Source organism: Pseudophryne corroboree, chromosome 2 (genome assembly GCF_028390025.1).
Source record: "Pseudophryne corroboree isolate aPseCor3 chromosome 2, aPseCor3.hap2, whole genome shotgun sequence".
Lineage (NCBI taxonomy): Eukaryota > Metazoa > Chordata > Amphibia > Anura > Myobatrachidae > Pseudophryne > Pseudophryne corroboree.
Genome location: NC_086445.1, coordinates 672920263 through 672935835, shown reverse-complemented (window position 1 = coordinate 672935835; position 15573 = coordinate 672920263). Strand labels below are relative to the sequence as shown.

The 15573-nt window shown below is 47.0% G+C and overlaps 1 protein-coding gene across 5 annotated transcripts in view; it reads left to right on the top strand.

Moving 5' to 3' along the window:
* The window catches only part of DSTYK (dual serine/threonine and tyrosine protein kinase), a 403908-nt gene that overhangs the window by 155481 nt on the left and 232854 nt on the right, over positions 1 to 15573 (top strand). For all 5 annotated transcript variants that reach the window (XM_063955101.1, XM_063955098.1, XM_063955100.1 and 2 more), the window contains exon 3: positions 12034 to 12688. In XM_063955101.1, the coding sequence (XP_063811171.1) occupies positions 12034 to 12688 (655 nt within the window). The remainder of the gene's footprint in view (positions 1 to 12033; positions 12689 to 15573) is intronic.

Genomic DNA, 15573 nt, shown 5'->3' with positions numbered 1-15573 from the left:
TTATACGTCCAGGTAATAATACAACTTGTGCGGGATTTAAATACAGAGGTTAGATATGTGTTTAGAATTGTTTGATTATTTTATTTCCTTTAATTTATGTCCTAGATGCACAACTACAGTAATAACTGTAAAACCTTTTTTAACCTATATTAATGAAACCTTCTTTTACATTCCAAGTTAAGTGTAAACCTCTAACTGAGCAGCTCCTTTGCCCTAGCAGTGCATTTGTTCAGTTCGCTGGTTCTGTACTACAGTGACTCCTCACTTTACAGTTATAGTCCCACGGGACTGAAGTCATTCCCATAAATTGTGTACTAAAATTGTTGCTCTATTATGGCCTGATGTCTGGAAATAAACATTTGTATAGTGAGAACAAGTCTGAATATGTACAATTTTAATTTAGCATTGCATAGTGGGAGCTTCTTAAATGGGTCCAATTGTCAAGGTGTATAAGACCTTTATACGATGTTACTTTATGGTGGACCTCTATTGTCCTACATAATGTGCAACATAAAATAGTGAGCTAGTAATACTGTTAACTTATTTAGTTTTTGTCTACACCCAAATAGTTACCTAACCTCTTTCCATGTAAATATTGGACACTCTTCTACCAGTCCATTTGTAATAATGTCCAGTGTGGCATAGCTGTCTTTCAGTATGCTGTATTGTTGATGCAGAAAGCTAAAAATCTGGCCATTATTCTGCATTTTTAAATTTTTAAATTTTCATGTAATCAAGATCCTTTTTTTTTTTTTTTTTCCCTGGGCTGTTTGTCAGTTCTCTTCGATCAGTCCTGGCTTCCTCCTTTGTATGAAGTAAACGGTCCTGAGTCTGACTCATCTGTCCCAGCTCTGGCTCTCATGCAAGCCGCACCCTTCCCCCAGCGCAGAAAACTGTTGCTTCCTTTTGGGAAGTTAAGTGGTGCAATCGCTCAATACATATTGTCTTTACAGGGAATTCGTTTACTGCAAATATTCCATTTGGGCTTAATTTTTCTTTTTTTCTTTTTTCCCCCACCCTTATTTATGAGGATGGTTCTATAATTGACAGTAGTAATTATAAATTATAAGCCTCTGTATTGTGAACTGCTAGAACCTTTGAATATTCAGGTTGCTCTGTGGGACTGATTTTAGAAAGCTTGTAGCCTACCTTTTTTTTTTTTTTTCTTGAAAACCATGTTGCGTGTATACTTGGAAGTGCAAGTAATGCTTTAAAAAAATGTTGTGGAGTGTGATAGATGGGTTTTTAATAATTTTTTTTTTTTTTTTTTTATACCTTTTTGCAGTGCTGGAGCTGCGGTCAATGCTTTACTATTGAATGAGGAAAGTAGCACTTCCCCATTTGTAGACAACTGCAATTTGTGTACTGCTTTTTATATAGCAAATTGCTTGTTGGTAAAGGCTTGAGTTTTAAAAATGCAGTATATAGACCAGGCTCAGGAATGTAAGTAAACATGCAAAGGAACGGTGCTATGTCTTTGACCCAGAAATGACAATTAGATTGAATCATGTAACCCAGTACCAGGTTGGGTATCCCTTATCCAAAATGCTTGGGACCAGAAGTATTTTGGATATTGGATTTTCTCTTACGTCCTAGAGGATACTGGGGTCCACATTAGTACCATGGGTTTAGACTGGTCCACTAGGAGCCATTGGTACTTTAAGAAATCAATAGTGAGCACTGGCTCCTCCCTCTATGCCCCTTCTACCAGACTCAGGGTTAATGGTCCTGTTCCCCGCTGACAGGACACTGAGCTCCTGAGGGTTCTATTTGCAAGCCCCACCACAGCGAGCATACAGACCCTCAGCACGCTGCCACCCCTAACAGAGCCAGAAGACTAAAGAGTGGTGAGTAGGTGGCCGGCATCTCGGTTAGCGGGTCGCCGGCTCTAATGGTGGCATAAGGGTAGGAGCGTGCATGCAGCGCTTCAGATGCACTGTGTGACCACTGTGAGGGTCGGCTGGAACCACTACTATTACCCACAACTGGCACATATTACAAGGGTTTTAACCCACTGTAACCCTTATTATGCACCTCAGCCAGTATAAAAAGGGAAGACCGTGCGCCATTACAGGGGCGAGGCCTTCACTATGTGCGGATCCAGCGGCTCACCAGCGCCATTTCCCTTCTGCAGCTTACACAGGCAGCCTGACAGGAAAGCGCAGCTCCTCTACAAGGACTCCAGAGCACCTCAGCGGTACCAGGGGGTCATAGCAAGGGGGGAGCAATAATTTGGTGTACTAAGACCTCTTAAGGGTACTTAGTTTGCGACCCAGCTAAGTCTATACTTTAGCTATAGGGGCGCTGTGTAGCTGGCTCTGATACTGTGTCTCCCTGGAAGGGCTCTGTGTGGGTTAACTGTGCTTTTGATCTATTCCTCACTGTGTGTGTATTCGTTTACATTTATCATGTCAAAGGAGTGTATCAATTCAGTGGTCATCCCAGCGTCTCAGACCCCTGCTATTTGTCCACGGAAGCATACTGTAGCCTAAATCATGCAGGTTGATACCGATGATGTATCGAACCCGGAGGAGGGGAGGGGGGGGGGAATGCAGCTTTAGTACAGAGAATATAGGCCCTGATAGAAGCTATAAGAGAGGTCTTGCACATTCCTGATAAAGTGTCAGAGGACGAGGAGGAATCCTTTTTTAATGTGAAAAAGAAATCCTCTGCTACTTTCCCTGCTTCTAAGGAATTAAATTCCCTCTTTGAAGCAACTTGGGTTAACCCTGAGAGGAAGTTTCAGGTTCCAAAACGGTTAATTACATCCTTCCCATTTCCTCAGGACGATAGAAGAAAATGGGAAAACCCACCGATAGTTGTCGCATCGGTTTCCAGGCTGTCACGTAAGATAGTTTTACCTGTTCCTGGGGCAGCTTCATTGAAGGATGCTGCAGACCGCAAGATTGAGACCACTCTCAAGTCTCTGTACACAACGGCGGGTGGCCCAAAGACCCATTATAGCTTGTGCATGGATCACTAGGGCCATTGCAAAATGGTCTGGTAATCTAATTGATGGGTTAGATTCCTTGTCCAGGGGGGAGATTATTTTACTCCTGCAGCATATTCAGGATTCTGCTAACTTTATGGTGGAGGCCATAAAGGAGATTGGACTGCTCATCACACGCACCACTGTCCATGGCAGTGTCAGCACGCAGGGGCTTGTGGCTACGCCAGTGGAATGCAGATGCGGATTCCAGGAAAGGCGTGGAAAGCCTACCTTTCACAGGTGAAGCCCTATTTGGAGATGAACTGGATACGTGGATATCCAAGGCTACGGCGGGTAAGTCTACATACCTTCCTTCCGCAGCACCCCTGGCTAGAAAATCCTATTCTGCACCAACTTTGCAGTCCTATCGGACAGCGAAGTTTAAGGGTAAGTCCAAAGGTACTTCTACTGCCAGGTTCAGTCGGACAATGTGATGGCTGTGACGTACATAAACCGACAGGGCAGAACGAAGAGCAGAGCAGCCATGTCAGAGGTGACAAGGATTCTCCTCTGGGCAGAGAGACACACGTGGTGGCGCTGTCTGCGATCTTCATTCTGGTCGTGGACAACTGGGAAGCAGACTTAGTCAGCAGACTCGACCTCCACCCAGGGGAGTGGGGCCTTCACCCCGATGTGTTTGGGTGCTTGACTTGTCGGTGGGGGACTCCACAGATCGACATGATGGCCTCTCGTCTCAACAAGAAGATCCAGCAGTATTGCTCCAGGTCAAGAGACCCACAAGCAGTGGCGGAGGACGCTCTAGTGACTCTGTGGGTCTATCAGATGGTGTATGTCTTTCCTCCGCTTCCATAGATCCCAAGAATTCTCAAAAGAATAAAAAGGGAAAGAGTTCAAGCAATTCTCATTGCTCCAGATTGGCCAAGAAGGGCTTGGTACACAGATCTTCTGGACATGCTTCTGGAGGATCCGTGGCCTCTACCTCTTCGGGAGGATCTTCTGCAACAGGGGCCATTCGTCTGTCAAGGCATGGAGGTTGAGCGTCAAATTCTAGCCCAGAAAGGGATTCCGGACAGGGTAATTCCTACCTTGATCCAAGACCGAAAAGAGGTAACTTCTAAACATTACCACCGGATTTGGAGAAAATATGTCTCTTGGTGTGAAAACAGGAAATTTCCTGCAGTGGAATTTCAGCTGGGTCGTTTTCTGCTTTTTCTGCAGCCTGGTATGGATGTGGGCCTACGCCTTGGATTAGTAAAAGTCCAGATTTCGGCCTTATCCATTTTCTTCCAGAAACAGTTGGTTTCCCTTCCTGAGGTTCAGACATTCTTGAAAGGGGTTCTGCACATCCAACTGCCCTTTGTGCTTCCCATGGTGGTGTTGCAGTTTCTGCAATCGGATTGTTTTGAGCCTTTACAGGAGGTAGATGTAAAGTTTCTTACATGGGAGACTGTCACACTATTGGCCTTGGCTTCGGCGGGGCGTGTTTCGGAATTAAGGGCCTTGTCTCACAAGAGCTCCTATTTGATTTTTCATGAAGATAGAGCTGAACTCTGAACTCGTCGGCAGTTTCTTCCAAAGGTGGTGTCTGCGTTTCAGATCAACCTATTGTGGTTCTGGTGCTTACTGACCCCTCTTCTACTTCAAAGTCCCTGGATGTTGTGCGGGCTTTGAAAATCTAATGTCAAACGGACAGCTCGTCACAGAAAATCTGACTCGCTGTATGTGCTTTATGATGCCAAGAAAATTGGGTGTCCTGCTTCAAAGCAGTCTATTGCTCGCTGGATCACGCTTACTATCCAGCATGCTTACTCTACAGCAAGTTTGCCAGTTCCTAAATCTATTCATGCCCACTCTTCTCGGTCGGTGGGTTCTTCCTGGGCGGCTGCCCGTGGTGTCTCGGCTTTACTGCTCTGCCGAGCAGCTGCTTGGTCAGGTTCGAACACGCTTGCTAAGTTTTACAAGTTCGATTCTTTGACCAAACTGAAGGTCCTCAGAAGCCAATCGGTTCTGCAGGAACCTCGGCACTCTCTCACCAGGTTTGGGAGCTTTGGTACATCCCCATGGTACTAATGTGGACCCCAGTATACTCTAGGACGTAAGAGAAATTAGGATTTTAATTACCTACCGGTAAATCCTTTGCTCGTAGTCCGTAGAGGATACTGGGCACCCGCCTAGTGCTTCGTGTTTCCTGCATGGTTACTTGGTTAAGTATTTTATTTGGTTCAGCTGTTCCTGTTCATGTTTGGTTAACATGGTTTTCTTCTTGTTTTGTGTGTGCTGGTTCGAATGTCACCAATATCATTTCTGAATCCTTCTCTATAGATATGTCCGTTTCCTCAGGCACAGTTTCTAGACTGAGTTTGGTAGGAGTGGCATAGAGGGAGGAGCCAGTGCACACTATTGATTTCTTAAAGTCCCCAATGCTCCTAATGGACCCGCTTATACCCATGGAACTAATGTGGACCCCAGTATCCTCTTCGGACTACGAGAAAAGGATTTACCGGTAGGTAATTTAAAATCCTATTTTCTCTGACGTCCTAAGTGGATGCTGGGGACTCCGTCAGGACCATGGGGTATAGCGGCTCCGCAGGAGACAGGGCACAAAAATAAAGCTTTAGGATCAGGTGGTGTGCACTGGCTCCTCCCCCTATGACCCTCCTCCAAGCCTCAGTTAGGTTTTTGTGCCCGTCCGAGCAGGGTGCAATCTAGGTGGCTCTCTTAAGGAGCTGCTTAGAAAAAGTTTTTAGGTTTTTTATGTTCAGTGAGTCCTGCTGGCAACAGGCTCACTGCATCGAGGGACTTAGGGGAGAGAAGTTCAACTCACCTGCATGCAGGATGGATTGGCTTCTTAGGCTACTGGACACCATTAGCTCCAGAGGGAGTCGGAACACAGGTCTCACCCTGGGGTTCGTCCCGGAGCCGCGCCGCCGACCCCCCTTGCAGATGCTGAAGATTGAAGGTCCAGAAACCGGCGGCAGAAGGCTTTTCAGTCTTCATGAAGGTAGCGCACAGCACTGCAGCTGTGCGCCATTGTTGTCACACACTTCACACCATAGGTCACGGAGGGTGCAGGGCGCTGCTGGGGGCGCCCTGGGCAGCAATGTATAATACCTTTTTATGACTAAAAAATACATCACATATAGCCCTTGAGGCTATATGGATGTATTAAACCCATGCCAGATATCTCAAACTCCGGGAGAAAAGCCCGCCGGAATAGGGGGCGGGGCTTATTCTCCTCAGCACACAGCGCCATTTTCCTGCTCAGCTCCGCTGTGAGGAAGGCTCCCAGGACTCTCCCCTGCACTGCACTACAGAAACAGGGTAAAACAGAGAGGGGGGGCACTTTTTTTGGCGATATTTTATATATTTAAGCTGCTCTAAGGATACAACACTTATATAAGGTTGTTCCCATATATATTATAGCGCTTGGGTGTGTGCTGGCAAACTCTCCCTCTGTCTCCCCAAAGGGCTAGTGGGGTCCTGTCTTCGATAAGAGCATTCCCTGTGTGTCTGCTGTGTGTCGGTACGTGTGTGTCGACATGTATGAGGACGATGTTGGTGTGGAGGCAGAGCAATTGCCGATAATGGTGATGTCACCCCCCAGGGAGTCGACACCGGAATGGATGGCTTTGTTTATGGAATTACGTGATAATGTCAGCACATTACAAAAATCAGTTGACGACATGAGACGGCCGGAAAACCAGTTGGTACCTGCCCAGGCGTCTCAGACACCGTCAGGGGCTGTAAAACGCCCTTTACCTCAGTCGGTCGACACAGACCCAGACACGGACACTGAATCTAGTGTCGACGGTGAAGAAACAAACGTATTTTCAAGTAGGGCCACACGTTATATGATCATGGCAATGAAGGAGGCTTTGCATATCTCTGATACTGCAAGTACCACAAAAAGGGGTATTATGTGGGGGGTGAAAAAACTACCTGTAGTTTTTCCTGAATCAGAGGAATTGAATGATGTATGTGATGAAGCGTGGGTTAACCCAGATAGAAAAGTGCTAATTTCAAAAAAGTTATTGGCATTATACCCTTTCCCGCCAGAGGTTAGGGCGCGCTGGGAAACACCCCCTAGGGTGGATAAGGCGCTCACATGCTTATCAAAACAAGTGGCGTTACCGTCTCCTGATACGGCCGCCCTCAAGGATCCAGCTGATAGGAGGCTGGAAACTACCCTAAAAAGTATATACACACATACTGGTGTTATACTGCGACCAGCCATCGCCTCAGCCTGGATGTGCAGTGCTGGGGTGGTCTGGTCGGATTCCCTGACTGAAAATATTGATACCCTGGATAGGGACAGTATTTTATTGACTATAGAGCAATTAAAGGATGCTTTTCTTTATATGCGAGATGCTCAGAGGGATATTTGCACTCTGGCATCGAGAGTAAATGCGATGTCCATATCTGCCAGAAGAAGTTTATGGACGCGACAGTGGTCAGGTGATGCGGATTCTAAACGACATATGGAAGTATTGCCGTATAAAGGGGAGGAATTATTTGGCGTCGGTCTATCGGATCTGGTGGCCACGGCAACTGCCGGAAAATCCACCTTTTTACCTCAGACCCCCTCCCAACAGAAAAAGACACCGTCTTTTCAGCCGCAGTCCTTTCGGTCCTATAAGAACAAGCGGGCAAAAGGACAGTCATATCTGCCCCGGGGCAGAGGAAGGGGTAAGAGAGGACAGCAAGCTGCCCCTGCCCAGGAACAGAAGCCCTCCGCGGGTTCTGCAAAGCCCTCAGCATGACGCTGGGGCTTTACAAGCGGACTCAGGAACGGTGGGGGGTCGACTCAAGAATTTCAGCGCACAGTGGGCTTGCTCACAGGTGGACCCCTGGATCCTGCAGGTAGTATCTCAGGGTTACAGGTTGGAATTCGAGAAGTCTCCCCCTCGCCGGTTCCTAAAGTCTGCTTTGCCAACGTCTCCCTCAGACAGGGCGACGGTATTGGAAGCCATTCACAAGCTGTTTTCTCAGCAGGTGATAGTCAAGGTACCCCTCCTACAACAAGGAAAAGGGTATTACTCCACGCTATTTGTGGTACCGAAGCCGGACGGCTCGGTAAGACCTATTCTAAATCTGAAATCTTTGAACCTGTACATACAGAAATTCAAATTCAAGATGGAGTCACTCAGAGCAGTGATAGCGAATCTGGAAGAAGGGGCTTTATGGTGTCCCTGGACATAACCTGCATGTCCCAATTTGCCCTTCACATCAAGGGTACCTCAGGTTCGTGGTGCAAAACTGTCATTATCAGTTTCAGACGCTGCCGTTTGGATTGTCCACGGCACCTCGGGTCTTTACCAAGGTAATGGCCGAAATGACGATTCTTCTTCGAAGAAGAGGCGTATTAATTATCCCTTACTTGGACGATCTCCTGATAAGGGCAAGGTCCAGAGAACAGCTGGAGGACGGAGTAGCACTAACCCAATTAGTGCTGCAACAACACGGGTGGATTCTGAATTTTCCAAAATCTCAGTTGACACCGACAACACGTCTGCTGTTCCTGGGAATGATTCTGGACACGGTTCAGAAAAAGGTGTTTCTTCCGGAGGAGAAAGCCAAGGAGTTATCCAAACTTGTCAGGAACCTCCTAAAACCAGGAAAAGTGTCTGTGCATCAATGCACAAGAGTCCTGGGAAAGATGGTGGCTTCTTACGAAGCGATTCCATTCGGCAGATTCCACGCACGAACTTTTCAGTGGGATCTGTTGGACAAATGGTCCGGATCGCATCTGCAGATGCACCAGCGGATAACCTTATCACCACGGACAAGGGTGTCTCTTCTGTGGTGGTTGCAGAGTGCTCATCTGTTAGAGGGCCGCAGATTCGGCATACAGGACTGGGTCCTGGTGACCACGGATGCCAGTCTGAGAGGCTGGGGAGCGGTCACACAGGGAAGAAACTTCCAGGGAGTATGGTCAAGCCTGGAGATGTCTTTTCACATAAATATACTGGAGCTAAGAGCGATTTACAATGCTCTAAGTCTGGCAAAACCCCTGCTTCAGGGTCAGCCGGTGTTGATCCAGTCGGACAACATCACGGCAGTCGCCCACGTAAACAGACAGGGCGGCACAAGAAGCAGGACAGCAATGGCAGAAGCTGCAAGGATTCTTCGCTGGGCGGAAGATCATGTGATAGCACTGTCAGCAGCGTTCATTCCGGGAGTGGACAACTGGGAAGCAGACTTCCTCAGCAGACACGATCTACACCCGGGAGAGTGGGGACTTCATCCAGAAGTCTTCCACATGATTGTGAACCGTTGGGAAAAACCAAAGGTGGATATGATGGCGTCCCGCCTCAACAAAAAACTGGACAGGTATTGCGCCAGGTCAAGAGACCCTCAGGCAATAGCTGTGGACGCTCTGGTAACACCGTGGGTGTTCCAGTCAGTGTATGTGTTCCCTCCTCTGCCTCTCATACCAAAAGTACTGAGAATTATACGGCAAAGGGGAGTAAGAACGATACTCGTGGCTCCGGATTGGCCAAGAAGAACTTGGTACCCGGAACTTCAAGAGATGCTCACGGAGGATCCGTGGCCTCTACCTCTAAGACGGGACCTGCTTCAGCAGGGACCGGGTCTATTCCAAGACTTACCGCGGCTGCGTTTGACGGCGTGGCGGTTGAACGCCGAATTCTAAGGGAAAAAGGCATTCCGGAAGAGGTCATTCCTACACTGGTAAAAGCCAGGAAGGAGGTGACTGCACAACATTATCACCGCATTTGGAGAAAATCTGTTGCGTGGTGTGAGGCCAGGAAGGCCCCCACGGAGGAATTTCAATTGGGTTGATTCCTACATTTCCTGCAAACAGGATTGTCTATGGGCCTCAAATTGGGGTCCATTAAGGTTCAAATTTCGGCCCTGTCGATTTTCTTCCAGAAAGAATTGGCTTCAGTTCCTGAAGTCCAGACTTTTGTAAAAGGAGTACTACATATACAGCCCCCGGTTGTGCCCCCAGTGGCTCCGTGGGACCTTAATGTAGTTTTGGATTTTCTCAAATCCCATTGGTTTGAGCCACTCAAATCGGCGGGTTTGAAATATCTTACATGAAAAGTAACCATGCTACTGGCCCTGGCTTCAGCCAGGAGAGTGTCAGAATTGGCGGCTTTATCCTATAAAAGCCCATATCTGATTTTCCATTCGGACAGGGCAGAACTGCGGACGCGTCCTCATTTTCTGCCTAAGGTGGTGTCAGCGTTTCACCTGAACCAGCCTATTGTGGTGCCTGCGGCTACTAACGATTTGGAGGATTCCAAGTTGTTGGACGTGGTCCGGGCATTGAAAATATATATTTCAAGAACGGCTGGAGTCAGAAAGTCTGACTCGCTGTTTATATTGTATGCACCCAACAAGCTGGGTGCTCCTGCTTCTAAGCAGACGATTGCTCGTTGGATTTGTAGCACAATTCAACTTGCACATTCTGTGGCAGGCTTGCCACAACCAAAATCTGTCAAGGCCCATTCCACAAGGAAAGTGGGCTCATCCTGGGCGGCTGCCCGGGGGGTCTCGGCATTACAACTCTGCCGAGCAGCTACGTGGTCGGGGGAGAACACGTTTGTAAAATTCTACAAATTTGATACCCTGGCTAAAGAGGACCTGGAGTTCTCTCATTCGGTGCTGCAGAGTCATCCGCACTCTCCCGCCCGTTTGGGAGCTTTGGTATAATCCCCATGGTCCTGACGGAGTCCCCAGCATCCACTTAGGACGTCAGAGAAAATAAGATTTTACTTACCGATAAATCTATTTCTCGTAGTCCGTAGTGGATGCTGGGCGCCCATCCCAAGTGCGGATTGTCTGCAATACTTGTACATAGTTATTGTTACAAAAAATTCGGGTTGTTATTGTTGTGAGCCGTCTGTTCAGAGGCTCCTACGTTTGTCATACTGTTAACTGGGTTCAGATCACAAGTTGTACGGTGTGATTGGTGTGGCTGGTATGAGTCTTACCCGGGATTCATTATCCTTCCTTATTGTGTACGCTCGTCCGGGCACAGTATCCTAACTGAGGCTTGGAGGAGGGTCATAGGGGGAGGAGCCAGTGCACACCACCTGATCCTAAAGCTTTATTTTTGTGCCCTGTCTCCTGCGGAGCCGCTATACCCCATGGTCCTGACGGAGTCCCCAGCATCCACTACGGACTACGAGAAATAGATTTATCGGTAAGTAAAATCTTATTTTTGCATGTTTTGGAATAATTGCATACCATGATGAGAGATCATGGCAATGGGACGTATGTCAAAGCACAGAATGCATTTATGTTTCATATACACCTTATACACACAGCCTGAAGGTCATTTAATACAATATTTTTTGTAACTTTGTGTATTAAACATTGAGCCATCAGAAAACAAAGGTTTCACTATCTCTTTCAAAAAAATTCTGTATTTTTGGAATATTCTGTATTTTGGAATATTTGGATATGGGATACTCAACCTGTATTGCATTCTATAGTGATTATAGCGGGACGTACTACTTTTGCAGTTCTTGTACCTTTTACATTAAATGATGTCCAGTTTAATCCAGTAGGACTGAGAATATGCCAGTATTATCCAATTAAGGATGGAAGCACAAAATTGAATCTAACATTTGTCTCTGCAGTGACCTTTCTCAAGGGCTCAAAACATCAGATTGAATTTTGTGGTTTTGTCGTTTGCAGAGTGCTTGTCTACTTATGTACATGTTTATATGTAACCCATTAAGGAAAAAAGACTTTAACCAACATGCCACAGTTTTATGGTTATGAGTATGTATGTGCTGGACGGTAGTTCTTGACTAAATATGTGTATATTGTAGCGGGCGCCCAAACGGCAGAACAATTGAATTGCTGTCGTTGGGTGCCCTCTAGTTGCGTCCGCGATAGTAACAATTGAATCTGCCCCATATGTGTTCTTATGCTTATGAATACATATAAACATGTCATATGCTATCAGACTTATCAAAAAATAAATGTGCACACACATTTGAAAGCTATGAGGGTATTTTTCTCTCTCTTATAAATCACACTGATTAGGGGTACATTATGATTTTTTAGTCAATCAGTTGATCAGTGTTTTTTCTTTTGTGATCCCATAGGATGTTGACATTGTGGTCTCTCCATGTCGTGGTTCTCAACCTGCAGCTACTACTCTGGAGGATTATGTTGACCATGTGCAGTCAGTAGTTGTCTATGCAATTAGTGGGGACCTTCTAAACTCTCAAGATGAGGAGGAACTTGCGGATATCAAGACCAAGTACACACTCCCTGTGTTTTTTATAAAAACCACTCCTAAAGGCAAATTGATAAGTGGTTCAGATGGCAGTTGCTCTGCCCTGCATGAGCAGTTGACAGAACTTGGGTACCTAAAAAAAGGTTTATGTAGCTGCGGGGCTGCAGGGTCAGGTAGCCCAGCTCCCAATGTGCTGGTTGAACAGTTTGAGAAGCTGCGTCAACTTGGTAGCTTCTCACGGCAAGTGCTTCAGATGCACCTAGTTGATGCAGCAATGGTCCTTAACATGGTGCACAGCCGTTGTTTAGACATCTTTATTAATAAGGCCTTTGACATGAGACGAGATCTTCAAATTACTCCTAGGAGACTGGAGTACACACGCCAGAAGGAGAGTGAGCTTTATGAATCTCTAATGCGGATCTCTGATCGTAAACAGGAAGAGTTAAAGGACATGATTGTGGAAACTCTTAACAGCATGAGAGAGCAACTCCTTGAGGATGCAGCCAACATGGAGTTTAAAGGTGGATGTTTTGGTGTCGTCTGAATAATTTGTAAAGCCTGATATTTAGTAGTGTGATGACTCAACGACTGTAATATAAGCTCAGTATAGAGATTACAAGCTGTAACTTCAGTGGTATCACACCAGTACATTAGTTTCAAAAATTATATGGCAGTCAGCTCAATTAACAGTCCTATGAATTAGTAATAACTTAAAAGCTGAAGTGTGATGTGTCCTGTAGTAACCAGACATTGGAATTCATTAGTCAAACTTGATCCAGAGTGATGAAATGGAAAATATGTTGGGTTGTACAGTATGTTAGAGCACATTTTCAAATTTTATTTTTGACATCTTTTCACTTAGAGTAGGCAGCATTTGAGATAGGATTACAGCTATACAGTGTTGTCAGTATTCTTACAATAAACTCTTCCTTGCTGTAGGTATTTAGATACGGGGTTCTAAAACTATTTTGCTCTGTGGACCCCGTCAGACGGTAACATTTATTACGGGGCCCCAGCAAGTTACCGTAGAATGACCACCACACGTGTGGTCAGCAGACCACACATGCACAGTAGCATTGCGTACGCACAGAACAGAAGTGACTGCTAATGCGATCACTTAATTTCTAACACAATCGCAGGCATGAGCACCTTTAGGAGTACCTGCCCTGCTTGTTTTTCTTTTCTAAGTATGTTCATGCAAATGTTCCTTTTTATATCTTCCGTGAAGGCTTTGGGGGTGGCAGTGAGGCAGTGGGTGGTAGAGGATGATAGGGGAGGCAAAGGGTGGCAGGAAGATGTAGTGGGAGACTGGGCAGGCAGAGGATAACAGTGGGAGAGAAGTTGAGGCAGAGGATTACTAGTGAGTGGCAGTGGGTGATGGGGAGGCCAAGGGTATTAAAGGGTGACTAGGGAGAGGCAGTGAGTTATGATGGTGGCTGGGATGGCAGAGGGTGATTTGGAAGACACAGTGGGTGACTGTGGATGGCAGAAGGTGGCAGAGGAAAGCGTAGGGTAACGGGGAAGCAGTGGGTGTTTTATCAATGAGTTTTCTCTTACGTTCTAGAGGATGCTGGGGTCCATATTAGTACCATGGGGTATAGACGGGTCCACCAGGAGCCATTGACACTTGAAGAGTTTGATAGTGTGGGCTGGCTCCTCCCTCTATGCCCCTCCTACCAGACTCGGTTTATAAAATGTGCCCGGAGGAGCCGCTCACAGCTAGGGGAGCTCTACAGAGCTTTCTTAGTAAAAGTTTATTTTAGAGTTTTTTTTATTTTACAGGGAGGCTGCTGGCAACAGCCTCCCTGCATCAAGGGACTGAAGGGGGGAGCAGTGTCCGCCCTGCGGGATCTGAGCCACTCTCTCAGCTGACTGGACACTGAGCTCTAGAGGGGATAGATCGATCCCCGCCGCAGGGAAACGCTCACCTCAGCAGCATGCCGGCACCCCCTTGCAGAGCTGAAGTTGTGGCGAGTGAGTCACCGACACCCCTAACAAGCGAAGGGTTGGTGTGAAGATGGCGGCATCAGGGTAGGAGCGCAGTATTAACTGCACTCCCAGATGGCTCAGCGGTACCTGGGTGCGGCGCTGTGAGGGGCGCCCTGAGCAGGCGCCTGAACCCTACACTGACCAAAAATTCTCAGGCCAGTATAATCTCAGAAGTGCGGGAAGACAGCGCCATTAAGGGGGCAGAGCTTCTCAAAGCAGACCCATTAGCTTTCAGTGGCATTTTCCTGTATGCAGACGGATGCAAGTGGATGAATAGTCCCTCCAGAGCAACTCCAGCTATCTGTATGGTACCAGGGGGTTGTAAAAGGGAGGGGAGGCTGTGTAAGACTGAGTCACTAATTAAGGGACACAGTCAGCGCTGGTTTAGGATCTCCCTATACCTGTAATAGCGCTGTGTGTGGGTTGGCTCCAATCTCTGTGTGTGTCTGCTATTCTTGGTGGGGAAACTCGGTCTGCCCTGTACCCTGTGTGTATGTTGGGTGTGTGGGGTGTGCAAGCAAACATGTCTAGAGACTCTGTCTCATATGCTGCAGAGGATTTATCTTCTCAGGAAGATCCCATCCCATGTAATCAGGATTGCACTGTTGTAGCGCAGATCCCAGCTAGAGAACCGGAGTGGTTAGCCTCTCTTAGGGGGACTATTTCTCAGATTTCTGAAAGGGTTACAAGGACTGAGCATGCGACTTTGGTATTGCAATCCTCTATGATGGTATGGTCTGATACTACTCCCTCGGGGCCCCCTGCGGTGCATTCTCACAAACGTGCTCTTGCCCAAATTATGCAGGATGACACGGATACCGACTGACACAGCAGACTGTGAGGGGGATGGCATCGCTTGCTAAGGGGGTGCAGTTGATGATTGAGGCCATGTGGGATGTGTTGCATATTTCTGACACCCCTCCAGGTTGAGGAGGCCTTTTTCACGGACAGTAAGAAGGCCCCTCTCACCTTCCCAGCATCTAAGGAATTAAATGCTATATTTGAAAAAGCCTGGGAAAAACCGGAGAAAAAATTCCAGATCCCTAAAAGGGTTGCTTTTCTCTTCCAGCAAGATGATAGAAAAAAATGGGCGTCTCCGCCTATAGTTGACGCCTCTGTATCCAGGCTGTCAAAACAGGTAGTTTTACCAGTCCCGGGATCTACCGCGTTGAAGGACCCGGCAGATCGCAAGGTGGATGCTACGCTCAAATCCATATACACGGCTTCAGGGGCTATACTGCGGCCTACTATTGCCTGTGCATGGATTTCCAAAGCTTATTGCCAAGTGGTCAATCACTCTGCAGGAGGACTTGACTACGATGGATAGAGGTGATGTTGATTTGTTTTTACGTAACATACAGGATTCTGCAGGGTTCCTGGTAGAATCCATGAAGGATCTGGGTTCCATGGCTGCGGG